Below are 20,168 nucleotides of genomic sequence, written 5' to 3'. Positions count from 1 at the left end.
GTCAATATTTACCAATAATACCAGCTTGTGGCAAGGGATTATTGTCAATATTTACTAATAATACCAGCTTGTGGCAAGGGATTATTGTCAATATTTACTAATAATACCAACATGTGACAAGGGATTATTGTCAGTATTCACCAATAATACCAGCTTCTGACAAGGGATTATTGTCAGTATTTACTAATAATACCAACTTGTGACAAGGGATTATTGTCAATATTTACCAATAATACCAGTGTCTGACAAGGGATTATTGTCAATATTCACCAATAATACCAGCTTGTGACATGGGATTATTGTCAATATTTACTAATAATACCAACTTGTGACAAGGGATTATTGTAATACCAACTTGTGACAAAGGATTATTGTCAATATTTACCAATAATACCAACTTGTGACAAGGTATAACTGTCAATAGATCCTATATATTTGAGTTAATAAAGGGCCTGGAAATGTGAAACTGTTGAACCAGTATTGGTCTTCAGCAGAAAGGATATGACGTAATGTTAATGAGTTGGCAGACATTTCCTGACAAATAGAATGTCAAAATGTTTTACACTGTTCATGGTAAGGACCTTGATTCTTATAGTTTCCCATTATTTAACAGTCAAAAAATGAATCAGTCATCCTTTGAATAACTTCATTTAGATGATGAATACTTGTCATTAGGTACCTTTTTGTCTTCTATTTCATTCCCTCTGGCAAATAATGCATCATGTGTTTCTGTACTGAAATTAACCCATACTGCACCTGCCTTTGAGGTCATGGTTTTGCCTGATGTATCATAAATATCTAACAGATCAAATTAAAAGAAATTTGAGCAGTTTGTATACTTGACTTAAACAGATTGGAAGATGATTCTGGTAAAATGTTTTTAAGTAGAAAAAGTCAAAATGAGTCAAACATCTAAAAAATTATGAAATATCAATAGGTCAATTTGAATATAATATATTTCTAACACACAAGAATGTGGTATTTGTGTGAATATTTGCTTTGGTAATGGACAATGCAGTTCATTTTCTTACTTAATGTTTTGAGTTAAACCATCATCATATTCAAAGTATTTGACGCATTTTGTTGTGATGATATTTGTTAATGTATTCATAAGGAAAATATAGTGTATCAGTGTGTTAGTTGTTATGAGGAATAAATATGATAAATTTGACTTCAATTCGTAAAGCTCACTTTGTTTTGATATGCATCATAACAAATATATTGTCTTCACCTTATAAAATAATAGTTCAGCTTGACATCAAACAGCTTTGTTCTATAATACTGCAAATTTTTATTTCTTTATTTTATACAATGGAATAGAAATATGTCAATATATTCCATGGATAAAATGGCTCTTTGATCAAGCCTCAGTTCGGATTGCTGGATGACTTGAGATGGTTTTTGTGCACATCACAAGCAAGATTTTCTTCAGCAGATACAAGCATGGAATCTGTGTGGTATATCCCTGGTGGTTCGCCTGTGTAGATAATCAGGGAACGTGGATTTGTGCATCCATGCAACTGCACAGATGTACTGCGTTTAATTGAATGTGCAATCTTTCGATGCCTGCAGATGTAGGTCACAAGATGAAAGCTTTCTCTTCTGACCTTTTACCTCAGTGGTGAATGGTTGGATGAACCTACCTTTTATCCTTCATTCTGCGGAGGCAAATATTTATAAACATTTTTTGCAAAGAAAGTTGAGGTGCTGATTGACTAGCTGTCTATATAGGCACAGCTTTGAAACTTAGAAGTAGATACACCCTTGTTTTAGGTAGTCATATAGCTTGATCTGTCCATGACTAATTCTTCAATATTTCCACATTTCTTCATAGAATGAATGTAACTGAGTACCTAATGTTTAACTATTCCATGACTTAACAGGAATAATTCAGAATTACATTTTTCCTGATCAGGAAAATGTCATGTTTTTCATTTTTTTCTTCGCACTGACAATATATATTTCACAGAAGTAATGTTTGTTTAAATAAGGAAGAAATGAAAAATGAGACTATTATTAAAAACCAGAACAAACATCCTGGATTATCTAACATGTCTTTTTCACTGAACATGCAAATTGGATTACAAATATTGTGTTTTTCAGTGATATCTTAGAGTTCTTCATTTTTGTTCATTTTGTTTATTTCTACTGGACACAAGTATCATATGGGTGAAACAATGATCCATGATTTTTTAAAGAAATTGTCTATTTTATATAATTTCAGATTACTACAAGTGGAAAACAAGCAACCATGCCCCTACGGACCACAGTAAGATGAATATTTTATTCATTTGCCTTGCTATTCTGTAAACATGCTGTTTTTTGACACACATACACATTGTGCAAGGAATACTAACTGGAAAACAAGTCATGATGCATCATTGTCAGAGAAAATGTTATGAAATGAAAGATCCAGTGTCCTAGTCTGTACTAAAAAAATGAGCTGTCACTGATCCCAGAGGAGGAATATGGTATCTTCAGATAGTCCATCTCTATGGAGTCCATCTTCCAAAGTGGACATGTCCTGTGGAGAATCTGGAACAATGACTACAAACATAATTAGAGATATCTGTCTTAAACAAATTGCTTTCTCTTGAGTATGATAAATAAATTATGAGGATTTTATCCAGTCTTTTTCTTAATGTGGATCTGGGAGGGAATTTGGTATTTCTTAAAATTAACAGTGACAAGTCAAGGCAGTTCATGATGAATGGCCATGGTGGTTATAAAACATGGGTTGATAATATCTCACGACATCTACAAGCCACCGAATTGAAATTATTTGTTTTTCAATATCATCATCATCATCAAATCCCATCATTTTGGGATTGTATTTATCTGTTGGCAGGTAACAACATGTTGGCCCCTTGTTACCTTGTTTGATCTGAATCAGCAACATGTAATAGCAGGGTGTAAATAATTGTGTTTGGAGTATACAAACTAATGATTGATGTCATGAACACCTTTCATTGATTGATGATGACTCACAATGTGCTGAGAGAACAATCTGACAACTAAATCAGTTTTAGTCAGCTCTGACAAGTATAGACTTCTGGCCAGTGACTGTCAGAAGGAACATCTGAAAATTACAGAAAATCACACACAAATTGACACACTTCATTGTATCCCAATTTCATAGATTAATGCTCATGCTGTTGATCTCTGGATTATCTGTTCCAGACTGGATTATTTACAGACTGCTGCCATATAGCTGGAATATTGCTGAGTATGGTGTAAAACTAAACTTACTCACTGCTATGTTTGAGTTAAATATCATTTTGGGAGATGCATTTTCCTGCGTTTTCTCAAATTTGAATAAAAACTCTAACTTAAGTCAAAACTCAGACTTAAACTTGTTTGAGAAATTGGGGACATGTTTGTAGTGTAGTTGATGAGTTGATGGTTGACTCAAGGTTCTATAGATGTTGCATGTTGCTTCTACATGATATGGTCAGTCTCAAGTGCTAATATACTGATTTGGTATCAGATGGGTGAAAATGACAATATCTAGATCCTTCCATCAACATGTCTTGTTGATTTAGACTGATGACGTCAAAACAGTATGATTGGGCAAAAATAGGTTAAAAGAAAATTAAAAACATTTTGTCGCTAAACACATTACCATTGGCCATATTGAATTTCAGATAAGCCTTGTATCAGAAAGAGACCTTAGCACTAGTATTGCCACTTTCTTCTGCCACCTTATACCCTGTCTTGAAGCAGAATTTATTTAGTTTCTGTTTTATGTAAAATGAATCTTCAGTTTATTTCTGAAAATATCTGGTTAAAACCTCTGGTTGGAAAGAGAATGAAAAAACACCCAGATTTCCATGTGGACATTTTTCACGAAAATATGAAGTTAAAATTGTTCCTGTCTCTGGATAATTATTACACAAGTACATGATAATTATACTGATATTGACTTATTAACAAGCAGCAAGTAATCAGCTCTAATTATAATTCCTACAGAGTCCCTTACTGAATGTTTGTTTAACTAAAATAGCAGCAATTTAGAATAACGAGTTAAAGATATTAGGGCAATGAATATAATCTTCAATCTTCCCTCCAAAGCATATAAAGTTCACATGTTAAATACTTTGATGATGTTTGGGCTCATGGTGCAGCTGAACACATGGGTAAGCATAAAGAAAATGTATTAAAGAATTCATGAATCAAAATTAATGTATGGAATTAAAAAGTTCAAGGTTATGGGTGAATTTGCAAGGAGAGAGAGCTCTTCTTAATCTTGTGAACTTGGGCTGGTGCATACATCACATGGATGTGGGGAAGGATCTGTGGCATGTACTGACGCCAGGCTCATCAGCGAAAGGAAGCCACATTTCACACTTGGTCTTTTAGTACAACTGTACACGTACAACTCTACACACAGAGCACTGATTTGAAGTTCAACTAGATGTTTTCTGTTTAACAATGCTGTTGGTCATTTACTGTTGTATAACAGTGGTTGGTAATTAATTAAATCTTTACCAGACAACCAGTGATTATTATGCGAAACATGTCATCAGATGGTGGTCTGTCTTACAGTCCTGAACCATATCATCTTTCCTTCTGCCTGCTCTTTCTGCAATGAGAAGCCCTAAATGAAGCAATTCTAGATTTTACAATCTCACGAGTACTCCTTTCCAGGATAAATGGAACTATTTGTTTCTATCATTTATATATATTTTTAGACAGTTTGTGGATTTGATGACAGTCTACCATGTCACTAAGTCAGGGAGCAGTGGGGTAGCCCAGTGGTTAAAGCGTTCACTCATCAAGCCGAAAAGACCCGGGTTTTATTCCCCACATGGGTACAATGTGTTCAGCCTATTTCTGGTTTCCACCGCTGTGATATTGCTGGAATATTGCTAAAAGTGGCATAAAACTAAACTTGCTCGTCACTCACTGAGTCAGACCAGCCAATCCCTTTGATCACATTTTATGACTTGGGTATAGGTTACTTGAAATATATTCTAACTGCTGATTTGACAACACTATTTGATGAGCTGCCCCTCAAAACAGATTATGGTAGCTTGATGCCATAATAATGCAAATGATGACAAAAGTAAAGTCACATCTATTTTCTATCCTTTTGAAAGTGTTGCTCATTTCTAATCATCTTGTCAAATTGAATTAAAAATGTCAACACTGTCAACCATTTACTACAATTTCATACAGGAATAATAATGTTGTAATAATCAGATAAGGTTTATTCTTCTTTTTATTGGTGTGAGAATTGGAACATAGGTAATTAAAATTTCCTTTCAAATTTCAAATTGATAAGAATAAAATAAGTAATTTAAATATGAGAGATGAGTGTTATTAGGATTAAATTTCATCAGAATAGTGAGTTTCTTCAGAGAAATACAGATTTGTCTGTAAATGGGAACATTGCTTCTTTATTGTTGAACAGAAATTGCATTAAACCTGAAGTTAACAGATCTGAATGAGTAAAGTCTTGTCTTGTCCAATATTGTTCGATGAATAAGCTGTGATCCATACCTGCCTTGAAGCTGTTGCATGGCCACAGTCTCCCGCTACACATTATACATCTGTTACAAAACAAACGGTGTTTTTTGATGTCACAGCTTTTGAACAATGCTTCAACCCGATTGTATGCTGACATAATCATGCATCACTGAAATTGATCATATATTTAAATCTTGATCTGAAGATTTCAAAATTGTGTCCTTTGCCAATCCTTCTGGTTCGATATTGGTTTGGGCACGGAAGTGAATAATGTCTGATTGCAATCTCAATAGTTAATATGATGACTGTTATGATCATTGAAATACTTCATTAAACTAAATATACTTCTGGGCCTAGATTTTCGAAGCTCTCTTAGCGCTTTGAAAATCTAGACCCTGGTTTGCATTTGGTATAAGAATTTTGTTGGATCATTTTACTTGCTTGTTAAATACAGTGAAAATAATGCGAATCTTAAAAACTCTTAAAGTCAACTCGCGAACTCAAAATTTCCATGCATTTTTCATGTAAACCCAGAATGGCCATACTCATGTTTATGATGATAGGAGAAAAGGATGATGGTGACTGTTGTACAGGGAATTGATGTCCAGGACCTGACAAAAACTCAGACTTGAATACATGCCCCAGAACCTGACCCAGGACCCAGACTTGTGTACCCGTTTTCAATCGTATTATCCACACGAGCGACATTTTGTCTTTTCACCTTTGTGTCATCAAAGTGAAAATGAACCCACACACTGTACCATTTCTCATCCATGTCTGCATCACGTGTTCATGATGTGGCTCAGTTTAAAGCGTCAGCTATAACATAATTGTTTTCTGAAGATGATACTACTATTGGTCTCCTTACTTTGTAGATGTAAACCAGTATATTCACCTGTATGATGGTTATTATACCTTGCAGCTTCCTGTTGATGTAGGGATACAGGTGACCCAGTTGTGGTCGGGACATTTGTTCATGGGCCCCTGGTCCCTATCTGTGCCCACTCTACAGATCATGGGCCCCTGGTCCCTATCTGTGCCCACTCTACAGATCACGGGTCCCTGGTCCTTATCTGTGCCCACTCTACAGATCATGGGTCCCTGGTCCCTATCTGTGCCCACTCTACAGATCATTGGGCCCTGGTCCCTATCTGTGCCCACTCTACAGATCATTGGGCCCTGGTCCCTATCTGTGCCCACTCTACAGATCATTGGTCCCTGGTCCCTATCTGTGCCCACTCTACAGATCATTTGGCCCTGGTCCCTATCTGTGCCCACTCTACAGATCATGGGTCCCTGGTCCCTTTCCGTGCCCACTCTACAGATCATGGGCCCCTGGTCCCTATCTGTGCCCACTCTACAGATCATGGGTCCCTGGTCCCTATCTGTGCCCACTCTACAGATCATGGGTCCCTGGTCCCTATCTGTGCCCACTCTACAGATCATGGGTCCCTGGTCCCTATCTGTGCCCACTCTACAGATCATGGGTCCCTGGTCCCTATCTGTTCCCGCTCTACAGATCATGGAACCCCTGGTCCCTATCTGTGCCCACTCTACAGATCATGGGTCCCTGGTCCCTACCTGTGCCCACTCTACAGATCATGGGTCCCTGGTCCCTATCTGTGCCCACTCTACAGATCATGGGTCCCTGGTCCCTATCTGTGCCCACTCTACAGATCATTGGGCCCTGGTCCCTATCTGTCCCTACTCTACAGATCATGGGTCCCTGGTCCCTATCTGTTCCCACTCTACAGATCATGGAACCCCTGGTCCCTATCTGTGCCCACTCTACAGATCATGGGTCCCTCGTTCTACTTTTTCCTACAGTGGTGAATATCTACAACCTGCAGCACTTCCCCTTAACTTAAAATCTCACTCACTTACTCACTCTGTTGAAGTAAAAACATTGTAATATTTTGTGACATGTGACATATAATTCTCATTTGGTTAAATCATCAAACTAGTCACTTGTTAATTCATGACTGAGAACAAATTTGACACTTATTGGAAAGAATCAGTAGATTTATGCATAAAACCTTCTCTTTATGTGAAAAATAATACTTCAGATATACTGCAGTTTCCATATCTGATAAATCTCTTGTCAGAAACATCTGAGCGTAAACCGACATTTTCAATAGTTAGATGTTCATATTCTCCTTGATTATGATGTTTATGTAATCCTTAGTTTGCAGAGTACACAGACTTGATGCATCCTGTTTACTATTTGACAGCTTCATCCTCCTTGTTCTTCAATTCTATTCAGAGTACAAAGTGTTCAGAGCTGATCATGTTCTTATATGCTCCAGGAGATATATCCATTAATCATTTATTGTGTCTGTGGGATGGTAAAAATGGGGCTTGCACTCTTTCAAACTGCTATTGACTTCCACATGATGCTGTCTGACTGGAGTGAAATGTTGTGTAGATACAAATAAATCTACCCGGTGTGCACCAAAGGAACTTCTTCGCCTAAGTGGTTCAGTGAAAACAATCAGTATTTAGGCCTGACCAAATATACATGTTCCTGTAAGAGTTTCTAGTGAGTGAGTAAGTTTAGTTTTACGCTGCTTTTAGCGATATTCCAGCAATATCACGGTGTGAGACACCAGAAATGGGCTACATACATTGTTCCAATATGGGGAATTGAACCTAGGTCTTCAGTGTGACGAGCGAACACTTTAACCACTAGGCTACCCCACCCCCCCTTGTAAGAGTTTCTAAACCAGTTGAACCTGTCAAGTTCCGGGCTGGTCTTCAGCAACTGGCCATCAGCCTCACTGACATGTTGACGTATGTCATCATATCTTGGTTGCACAGATCGATGCTCATGATGTCAATCTCAGGATCGTCAGTTCCAGACTCAATTATTTACAGATTGCTGAGTGCTTTGTTAATTACTATGCAGTAGGCAAACATGATTTTACTCTAAAAATAATGAAAAAAAATAACTGAATGGAAATACAAAAAAGGCTTTAAAAACACATTTTCAACTGAACACCAAAAATGGTTTTCTTTTCACAAAGTTACAGCAGTTCAACAATGAAACAAGAAGATATCATACCTGTAGTCAGACCTAAAAGATAAAACTGTGTAAATATTGACATTTATCAACTGCAAGAGGAGAAATGTCCTCAGAATTGTATTCCATGATACAGTGTGATATTGCATGAAATTGTTGCAAGAAAATTATATGTGTAACAATCCTTACATTGTTATCAAGTTATGTTGATTTTTTTTCTCCCAAACTGTTTATAGATTTAACAAATTAATCATTAGAAAATTAATCATTAGAAATGACTTTGTTGTAAACCACAAACCGAAGACTCTGTGCCCTGGTTCATAAAGATTTTTACATGTGGTTTAAGTATTTTTTTGCTGACAAGTCATTGATTTTTTTACTTGACTTGAACAGAATATAGCTCTTGGTCATACTTCACTTACTAGTCTACCCTTTTGTTTGTCAAAGCCTTTGTTTCTCATGCACAGCTTGGAATGGTAAATTTCAGAAAAACATGAAGTTTTAATGCTACATTCAACATAACAAGTCAGGTTTTGTAATTTATTGAAAAAAAGAATTGAAACATTTGAATTTTTCTTAAATGACAGTGTTTAATTATACAATTATAACAAGGCTAAAAGTACAAGGGTATATACAGCTGACTGACCATGTGATACTAGCAGGGGTGGGTGAAGCTTGTTTTCAGGTTGTATAATTTATTGAAAAAAGAATTGAAAACATTTGAATTTTTCTTAAATGAAGGTTTTTAATTATTCAATAATAACAAGGCAATAGGTGACTGACCATGTGATACTGGCAGGGGTAGGTGAAGCTTGTTTACTTAATATAATCTAGATAATCTATAGCTACAACTGCAACCCAGATATATTTTTTTAACTAGAACTTTTACAAATCTGATATTTGTATAAGAAACACCCCTTGCAAAACTATAGTTTTTTTGCAGATATTTTCTTTGCAACAGTATTTTTCAGATATTTCTGTATACTAATGCTTAGTTGCTGAATATATATAATGTTGATAGTAACAAATAAACCCATTTAAATTGAGAAGGAGCCCGAGTGAGTTGGGAGATTCAGGGAACCTGGGGAAATCTAGACTTGCTTCATTGAGGGCTTAAGGGACGGCTAGGCAGCAGGGAAAATAATGTGGTTCAGGGACTGTGAGACAGACTAGGACGGCTAGGCAGCAGGGAAAATAATGTGGTTCAGGGACTGTGAGACAGACTAGGATGGCTAGGCAGCAGGGAAAATAATGTGGTTCAGGGACTGTGAGACAGACTAGGATGGCTAGGCAGCAGGGAAAATAATGTGGTTCAGGGACTGTGAGACAGACTAGGACGGCTAGGCAGCAGGGAAAATAATGTGGTTCAGGGACTGTGAGACAGACTAATATTTCTGGGACACATTTTGTTCAATAAAATCTCAACCCCCAAGAATTAGCGTGGGAGTTACAGATGGTGTAAAGGCTGTACCGAGGGATAACATACAATAAACACATGCTTAAAACACAAGAGTTAAATTTCAAATTCAGGAGGTCTCTTGTTTCAAATCTAGAGTGAGGTCTCATCCTGAAGGATGCCACTGGACTGTCTCTACTATCAAATTTATTGAGAGATATATTGAGAAACGCTGAGTGATGCATTGTCATGTTGATGCAATTTGTTGAAGCTCACTGCAACATGCACCAGCTGCATGAACCCTGAACAGGCGATGCTCACCCTTTTTGTTCTATCAGCTGCTTGGAGTTTTAATTTAAGATACTGCAGAAGGATGTCTTTACATGAAGTTCCTTGTACCTCTGTTTTAGGATCGCTTCTGAACAAAACGTTGCTCTGTCTTAGGATCATATCTTAATAAAACATTGTTCTAAAATACTGGGAAAGGTATAGAATTGAAACAAATATCTTGAAATGATTTAATGGCATGTCAGTTTAACATTGAAGTTGCAGATTTATTGAGTTTTGATTAAAATCAAGAAAAATTACCTAGTTTACTGATTTCATGTTCAGGATAAAAGGAAGGACAATATATCCTGATGAGGGTTCAGGTTTTTATCTATATTACAAATCATAGGTTAAATTGAAGGGGTGGTATAGAGCACTGTGCATAACACTGTGGTTAATCCCTTGAGATGGGAAGTTGTCAAATTCAGTGGTATATCTTAGAATGTGAAATATTAGAATGATTCTAATGATTTAATGATTTTAAAATATAATTTGTATATTTGTATTATTACAGTTGCTGTCTAGATGGGAACAAATATGAAATTTAGAATTACTTTTGATTTTACTACCAATGACATCAGATGCAACTTTTTAAAAAAATATTATGATGACATTAATCTAAATTATGAAAAGAGTGAGAGTAATGTAGCACTTCTCAGCAGGATGCCGTTCAGGTGACAGACACAAAAGATGTAAGTTGGTCTGCAAATATAATAAACAAATATAGATAAGGATCATGAATATACTGAGGATATTTCTTGTCATGAAGGCTGACAAAAGTTGATACTAGTATCCTCACTAACAGTTACTATCTTTAACGTTTTGTGTTCAATATAACTTGTCATTGTTGTTAATATGGTCATTATTACCATTATCAGTATAAAGAAAATGATGTTGTGAACACCCAAATGCTGTAATGACATGTTGGAATTCGAGAAGATAAATTGATTTGTTGGCTATGTATACAGCTACTATATAAGCTGTTATAATCAGCATTTCTTCCCCTCCTTCCCTTTCTACAAGTTTTTAATCTTCCCCATGTTCTCAATATATTTGTTCATGTCTGTCCTCAATGTTCCATTCCATCGCTCAGTGTCTTCGGATGTTGTTTCTTTCCTCTATTCTGAGAGTGTCCTTGTCCTCGTCATGAATCCAAACCTTCAGAATAGGAGGTAATTTTATTGAATTAAACATGGTCAGAGGACTGCAAAACTAAGGCGCAATCCTCAAAATATAATGCAATCGTACTGAATCAAACCTAGCCGGGCTTCTAAATCCTTGCTTTTCATTGGAGACTAGACCAAATGACTACAAAACTAACGACTAGTGAAATATCCCAACACTAAAAATCTGAAAATATAGGTAATAGTATTGAATCAAACTTAACAGGGCTTATCAATCCTTTTGTTTTTATTAGAGACTAGACCATAGGACTAAACACTAAGGCCTGATGAAATGTCCCAACCCTAAACATATTAGGCAATTGTATTGAACCAAACTTACTTGGACTTAAAACTGTATTTTTGATAAGAAACTAGTCCAGAGGACTACAAACAGAGGACAAGTGAAATCAGGTTTCCATTAGAGTGAGTGAGTGAGTTTGGTTTTACGCCGCTTTTAGCAATATTCCAGCAATATCACGGCGGGGGACACCAGAAATGGGCTTCACACATTGTACCCGTGTGGGGAATCGGTTTCCATTATACCTCAGAGTTTGTAGCTGGATGAAACAGGCCAAAACTGGTTGAGTCGGGCCGAAACTGTTCACAATGTTTACCATGTTTACAGTTTCTGTCAGTTTTGTTTACTTTCAATTTGTAGCAAAATTGAAGCATTGAAAATCAGTCCAAACTGATGGCCATCAAAATCTACTAATCATTAAGGACTAGCATCAGTGGACTTCCACTTGCCCTCACCATTCTGCAGTCAATTTGTGAACTAGCATAAATTTGGAAGGACAAATAGTTTAAATGCATCAGTACTGTATATGTCTTAAATCCTCAACAATTTTCTTTCGTTCTACTGGTTGCTTTGAGTTAACAAAAATGTTTTATAATGATATTTGAATATAATTCTGCTCAAGTGTCATCATTAGGTGACAATGACATTTACAGATGTTAAATGTAAAACTGTTAAACTGAAACAGTTCATTTTACATATCAAAGGGTGCATAACTATTGACAAACACTTTATGGTTGTAATGTCGTGAAAGAATTAACTTACAATCTTTGAACTAACTTTTATGCAGCACAACTAAAATCTTAAAACTTAAAGATATGATTAAATTAGCATTAAACCTCACACTTGAGAATATTATTTCTTTAAGATTTTATTCTAAAAAATAATAAAAACATGATGTTCCTCTTTACACTATCACATGACATCAAGAATGAAATGGCGTCATGACATCTGATTTTGATCTGATATAGATACCTTCAGTCATTAAATGAGATATGTGGAATCATTACTCGGAGTGCCATTATGATTTCGTTAACACTTCAATATAGAGCTTCTAAAAGGGTCAAATGTTGTGACTTGAGATAATACTTTTTTGAACACTTAAATAGACATGTGACGCTTGTCACTGACTCGATCCTTTGAACATTGGCTGATGATGCAGGTTTTGCTGTGAGGGTGCTTGTGAGAGATGAGGATCATCATATATTCTCATATACTCTGCATGGTAACAGTTGCTACACATGTTCCATTCTAGTTCTAGTTATATATAAAACAATTGCTTTTCTTTATGGATGGAAAAGTGAAGACATATGGAAGCATTTTATCCAAATCAGGTTTCAGATTTCTCACTTAATCTATGATCTTTGCTGGATACTACATTCTTGCCATTGATAGGGTTCATGATTCTATCATAATTAGGAAATTTATACTGTTGACGATCTGGATGCAGAGAATCCCGAAGCACAAACATTTCTACTGCTCTACTTTTTGGACGCTTTCAAAACGAAGTATTAGGTTCATGATGGCTGTTTTCCTTGTTAAATGAGTTAAAGAATTTTTAGAATAAATTTTCATTCATTTTAAGTTAGAATCTAGCTCTTTCAACATGGGAACGTCGTGGAATGCTGCATGCCTCTAAGAATGATTCATGACGTTAAGGAAAGCCAAGTAACACTAGATCCACATGCTTTTCAGGTCACTGTGACCTAGTAGCGGTATCCTGCCTGTCCTCGTTATAGCGCAGCAAACTTGTATATGATTTGCAGCATTCCAGTAAACACTGGACTCCATCCTGGATCAAACAGTGTAGCTATTTGTATATGGAAGTTTCCCATATTGTCAATATATGTTCATTACCCTGTGCTCAACCTCGTTATAGTGAGGGGTATGATGTTATAGTGAGGATACATGGTGGAATGTGGCCTTGATAGTCAAGCTTGAAATTTAAAGGTACAATTATTATCGATTATTTTTTGTTTGAAAAATTTGTTAAACTGTGGGAGAAGAAAATTTAACAGAGACTTGGTTTTGCTTTGATATTTTACTGCAAAGCTGCCAATATGCGAGCTTTTTTATTGTGTGCCTTCCAAAATGATTATTGTGCTAAGCTGAGATCGTAATGGTATCTATGCTTGTTTGGAACAGTGACTAAAAATAGGTTCTGTTTCGAATGAGGTTATTGATCTTCTTATGACATGAAACTTATGGCATAAAATGAAGTTTGATATGGAATTTACAGTTTACCTTTATGAAACAAACCTGAAAATTATATTTGAAAATTAGTTCTAAAGCATTCTAAACATTGTTATAAAAAACTCTTATGATTATAAAAAACTACAAACATTAATAACAAACTCTGAACACGTTTATAACAGACTCTATGGTACCATTAACAATACTTTGGTATAGCGTTCATTGTTTGGATTGCAGAATAAGTGCTATGTAGTGTCTGATCCAATATAAGACAATCACAATCATGACTGTTTCCTGTAGATCCTAGCATTAATTAATATTGATTTCAAAGTTATATTGATATTAAACTATTAACCTTTATCCATTAATTTGTTATTAAAATTTATTATTTATATGAATTATATTATGTTAAATAGTAAGGCAATATTACAACAGAAATAGATTGTTAAACCAATTATATCTTATAAATGTGTTTATTTTGAGCAGTTTTTCTTGATATCTTTATACACAATACTTGAATTTTGATCATAAAGGCTTTTTGAACTTTGCATGAAATCGAAGGCTTCTATTGTCCTATATTCTATTCCACAGTCCACATTGTGGGTCTTGTTGTCCCCTTATTTCACTTCTATGGTACAAACGATTTCTGCATATTTCATCCCAAGCCCATATCGTAATCAATAACAAACAAATTAATATCCTTTCATCAAAAGCTTAATGTGAGTGTGATAATAAACGTGAAGTGTGTAGAACTAACACAACTGCAACAGTAATATGGAATATATAACCTTTCATTATACCTTCAGCTGAACACCGTGCGTCAGATCATATACAGTAATGTGTTATTTCCATCAACTCTCCATTTCTGCCAAAGTGTGGATGAAGAATTTCCATAACGAGCCATTGGTTGTATCCTGATAATGTTTGTTTGTTTGTTGTTTATTGTTTTATGCCAGTCAGCAATATCAAAGCAGCCTATCAATAATCAATGTGGCCCAACGAACTACTTACTGAGAGAACGAGCAGTGTCAGGTTACGATGACATGCAACAGGCCATTACTGAGCCAGATCGGTGATCTACTTTCTCACCTCCTACCACAAACATACTGATTCTGATCTTGTTCAAACAATATGGATCATGGATTTTTGTAACTGCTTCCAGATACAGATGGGTGTGAAGGTTATCAGGCTATAGATTTCGAGATAAACGTACATGCTACTGTGCAGACCTGACCTTTAATATGACATGATATTTGTTATGACGTTCCACTTCACTTCTGTGACCCAACTGTTGAAGCTACCTAGCAGTCAAAGGTGACACAATTAACAATCGTGTGTGGTATCTCCCATATGTTTGACATTCACATCCACCTTAGGTATGATCACTGATTTTTAAGAAGCAACAAATATTCTCACCCACTATATATCCATTGTTTATTTCTAACTTTGATTTGGTCTCCAAAATACTCTTAACCCAATCACAGTACCATGGACAAGAGTGAGTGAGTATGGTTTTGCAACGCTTTTAGCAATATTCCAGTAATATCACGGTGTGGGACATCAGAAATGGTCTTCACACATTGTACCCATGTGGGGAATCGAACACAGGTCTTTGGCGGGATGAGCAAACGCTTTAACCACTAGACAAACGTGAAAGTGAATCGGAGAATATTTTTTAACACAGTATTTGAGCGGTACAGTAAAATACAGATGTAACAAACTCAAAGAAACAACTTATTGTATATAGTTTGTCATAACCGTAGTTCATTATAGATGTTTGACTGTCAGACATCTTGGAGTCTGTCCAGGATGACATGTACAGGGTTTATTCATCTATACATGATATAGGGACAGTAAACTATGTTTACACACATGAACTGTCAGACATATTTAAACGTTTTTGGCATCTCCGCCACTTGCTGTATTTTCTGGAGGAAATGCATATGACAAACAACGGTCATTCCGAACTGAAATTAGTGGTCCACTTGAGTGCTTTGTAGTTATACTATAATGTAAGTACGTGTTATAAAATAGAACAGACTACATCCTTATCAGTGTTTTACTGGAAATTGGCAGTTTAAGGTGTCAGGACACAATCCAGTTAATCACTTGCCTTTCATTTTCAACAATCACACATGGCCAAGGAAGTTGTGACAGACTGATTGGTAACACATTTATAACCTAAAACAGTGCAGTTGACAGAGACCATGCAGGACCACGGAGTAACTTTGTTATATCTGCAGTTCATTATAAGCATGTTATATCCAGCACTTTCCCAGCAAATGACTGGGACCCCCAAAATCCAGTTGGTTATTTTCATCAGGTTGTTGTAAGTGTGTTCATGACAGCCTTTAGTTTCAAATGATACATATAGCAGATTACCAGGACCAGAAACAGTTAATATATTCATCAGGTTGTTGTATGCATGTCTCTGATAAACATAATGTAGTGTACTTCGGTTGTATGACAGTGTGTAGAACAATAGTAACTCTCCTGGAGTACAGGGGCGGTGGGGTAGCCCAGTGGTTAAGGCGTTCCCTCGTCACGCCGAACACCTGGGTTCGATTCCCCACATGGGTACAATGTGTCAAGCCAATTTCTGGTGTCCCACGCTGTGATATTGTTAAAAAGTGGTGTAAATCTAAACTCACTCACTCACTCCTGGAGAACAGACAGGTTTGTAACCCTATGGCAGCTTCCTGGCAATGGAGACTTGTTCAGATTATTAGTTTTTCCGGGAAGCTTCTATATGATACTTGATATTATTCAATACAATCAGGCATTATGTTCTGGTTTCAACTATTGTTACACAGTGACATTCAACATGAATGTTCATGTTTTACGATGTTTATTTCATTGCAGTGAATATGCCTTATGTGTCTGTCACCTTTCCTGTTGATACGTTCTCAAATATATGTCTGTATGCATATTGATATCAATCCCTAATCAAACATTGATATGGATATTGACAGCTTTACAACATTACTACCGACTCTAATACTAATATTTAAAATAGATACCTCTGTACAAACTTAAATGCTGTAAATCATTAAATAGTGTACCAACTTTAGACCAGTTTTATACCATTGTCTAATATCCATTGAGAAATTAATATGAGCAGCGTCACTCTTGAAATTTAAAGACACTTAATCATCAAGAATGTTGAATATCATGATTTGGTATGGCGAGTAACTAATCTGATTGGATAATAGTTTACTTTTCTACATGATTATATCATTACTTGTATCTATTTGATAGCATTCATTTCATCAAACTTCTACTGACATAGGCATCCCTCAGATTCTGGTGTGACATTTTATAATGTTCTGTAAGCGTACTGAAGAATTCAGCTCAATGCTGCATGTGTCTCCAGAATGATCAGAGCTGGTGGTGCATCCCTAATCTTAACATCATCTCATGGTGCTTATTCCTCAAACATCTTCATGACTTTCTTTCTTGCTGTCTCTCTGCATGCTAATTGTTGTCTTAACATTTTGTTTGAAGTGATTTCAATAGATACACATATTTCCTCGTATCTTTATGTGTTTTGTGTATGAACATTTGCTCACTAAGAGACGTTAACGACTCTCATTTTAAAATTTATTTGTATTATGCAATACAAATAATTTGTTCTGATTTCTCATAAAATATTTAATTCAAATGAGTTCATGTATAAAAATTCCCATCATTGTCCCTATTAAAACTAACAGAAAGAACTGCAATTTTCCACAAAAAAAGCAGTAACAACTGAACTTTCATCAATTTATTAAACTGAGCCTACTAAAAGATATGTTTCAATATTTCTACTGAAGGTTATTTATCAGTAATAGGAAAGAGATATAACAAAGAGATTGGTTACAGGAAGAACCTCTGCCATTATTCTGCCTCAAGGACTGATGCCTGTTAGTTCTTTGTGTTGCAATATTTTAAAGAAAAACTTCAACTGAAGCAAGTAATAGAATCTTGAACCAAACAGGCAAGCTATACGGAAGCTAATTTGAAGTTGAAATATTTGTTATATTATGTGAATAACATGAATATTGGTTGGTCAAAATGGCTGTATTGCATGGTGAATATTTGTAAAAGTTTGGTTAATTGATTCCATTTGTGTAATTTTGATTCTATACGATAAAGTTTACTGTAATGGTGTCAGCTATGTGTTTCAGCTATGTTAAAAAGATCAATATTGTGTATTGGTTGGCTAAAATGGCTATATTTCATTGTGAAAATTTGTAATAGTTAGGTACATTGACTGCACTGTAATTCTGAACACATGTGATAATTTAAGGACTAACGATCCATGTCAGCTTCTTCTTTGCATGTTTGTCCCAGAAATATCCCTCGTAATATCCCTCAGCGTAATATAGGGCATTTGATGCGCATAAAAATATATCGCAGTTCTCCATGTAATTCTTTCTTACATAAGATTCTATATTTTCATACATTTCTTTGAAAAATCATTTTGACAATAAATAACAATTAATTGTACAAAATTGATGATGATTATATTTTTATTGATAGATTTGCCATGAACAAAACTCACACACTCAGCCCTGTAAACTTATTTTGAAATATCATTGATGTAAACTGAGCTCTTCTCAAGGCTACTGCAAATTTATTCCAAGAATGACTCTCTATTTATTGAGGATTCAGATAATTAGTCTTTAGAAGCATGATTATTCAGATAACAAAGGTTCTTCCTTATATTGAAAACAAATATATATATCCTTTTCAATAATATCATAAAGTAATATTATTTAATGAGTTATGGATGAAACCATTTGAATTTTGAAGTGATGAAGATTGCTTCACAAGATTAATAATCCTCAGCATCCTCTCTGACAGGTTTAGACAGATCAATTTAAAAGTAGTTTAAGTATTTTTTTTATATATACAAAAACAATTGATTGTTTTAGTAAGTGGTATATTGTTTAAGTTAAGTCTCATATGACAAACAGCTTTTTTGTTCTAAGTGCTCCAACTGTGCGAAGTAATAGTATGGGATAGGTCCATAGTTTAAACGGTTGTATGAAGTTTCCAGACTTAAAGAAAAATACAGCAACTGCTTTGTTGTAGATTTTAAAACATTCATAATGCAGACACAACATGCTAGTTATTTGTCATTAAAGATGTATTGCATGTCCGGTGGAAATGATGAAAGCATACAAGAGCTGGGTAGTGTCAGCATGTCAAAATAACAATCCAACTATCCAGCTTCTACTTACCTTGAACCTAAATGAGTGTTTTATAATCATATAATATCAAAATCAATTCAAATAAGCCATAATTAGAATTCAATAAAATTCAAATATGTTTTCTATTGTGTAAAGCATGGCTAAGTATACTAATAATTAGTACATAAATGTAGTCAAACATGATTAGTACAGTAATCTACACACTTTTCAATCATATTTCATTCCATTTTATTAATATATTGTCAAAAGAAAACTGTATTATTAGAGACTTATTAGTATGTAATCATAAGCTTGGCAGACATTCCCTAATTTCCTGCAACTTTCCAATGCTTAGAAAATATTTAACACACTTTGAAAGGAATTTTTGCTGACACAACTCAAATGTTGTGTCATGATGCAAAATATTTAACTCACTTTGAAAAGAATTCTGTTTACTGGATTGAAAATTCATTGAAAAAGTTCAGTTGGGATTTATTGGTATGGTGTCAGAGAGGAAGGAAAGATAGATTTGTTCAATATATCCAATACTCTTTCATGAATGTACTGTCTGAATACATCCATACATATTCCTATGAAACCATCGACCCAAGTTGCAGTAGATGGAATTTCATTTGAAAGCACTGATGCTGGTAAAATTTTGTTTGTTTGAGCCATAACAACAGAATTTGAGAGAATTCAAGAAATAAAAAACTCCACACCTCTACGTCTTGGCAGAAAACTCCTGGTTCCAGGGCTTTGAGAAAAGAACAGGTCAATTTGACAATGTGATTTCTTTTGTACAAGATTATTATCAATTATTCACAAAGCTTTTTGTTCTCTCCCTAATCACCCTGGTGCACTTTCAATGTCGTAATGATGGCATTTTCCGGCCACAAGGGTATTCTCACCGTAAACAATCTATCATTTCAACACCTCACGTCATCCCAACAGGGTAGTGAAATTCCTCCGGCCTTCATGCCATGGTTCTGATACTTCCCTAATGCAATAGTTTTAACACTATGGAGTCTATTCCTCTCTGAATCTGTCCTGCATGTAATCTGTTGGTTACTCACACAAGGCTCAAAATGTGGGTACTCACACAGGCTCAAAATGTTGGTACTCACACAGGCTC

The 20,168-nt window shown here is 35.4% G+C and overlaps 1 protein-coding gene across 12 annotated transcripts in view; it reads left to right on the top strand.

Moving 5' to 3' along the window:
• The window catches only part of LOC124273374 (zinc finger protein rotund-like), a 229,285-nt gene that overhangs the window by 147,438 nt on the left and 61,679 nt on the right, over nucleotides 1-20,168 (top strand). For all 12 annotated transcript variants that reach the window (XM_046708615.1, XM_046708614.1, XM_046708616.1 and 9 more), the window contains one exon: nucleotides 2,225-2,269. In XM_046708615.1, coding sequence (XP_046564571.1) covers nucleotides 2,225-2,269 — 45 coding nt within the window. The remainder of the gene's footprint in view (nucleotides 1-2,224; nucleotides 2,270-20,168) is intronic.

The sequence above is a fragment of the Haliotis rubra genome, unplaced genomic scaffold (genome assembly GCF_003918875.1).
Source record: "Haliotis rubra isolate DU_JTF1 unplaced genomic scaffold, ASM391887v1 Scf18, whole genome shotgun sequence".
NCBI classification, from domain to species: Eukaryota; Metazoa; Mollusca; class Gastropoda; order Lepetellida; family Haliotidae; genus Haliotis; species Haliotis rubra.
The sequence above is the reverse complement of the archived record's forward strand: the minus strand, read 5'-3'. Positions and strand labels throughout refer to the sequence as shown.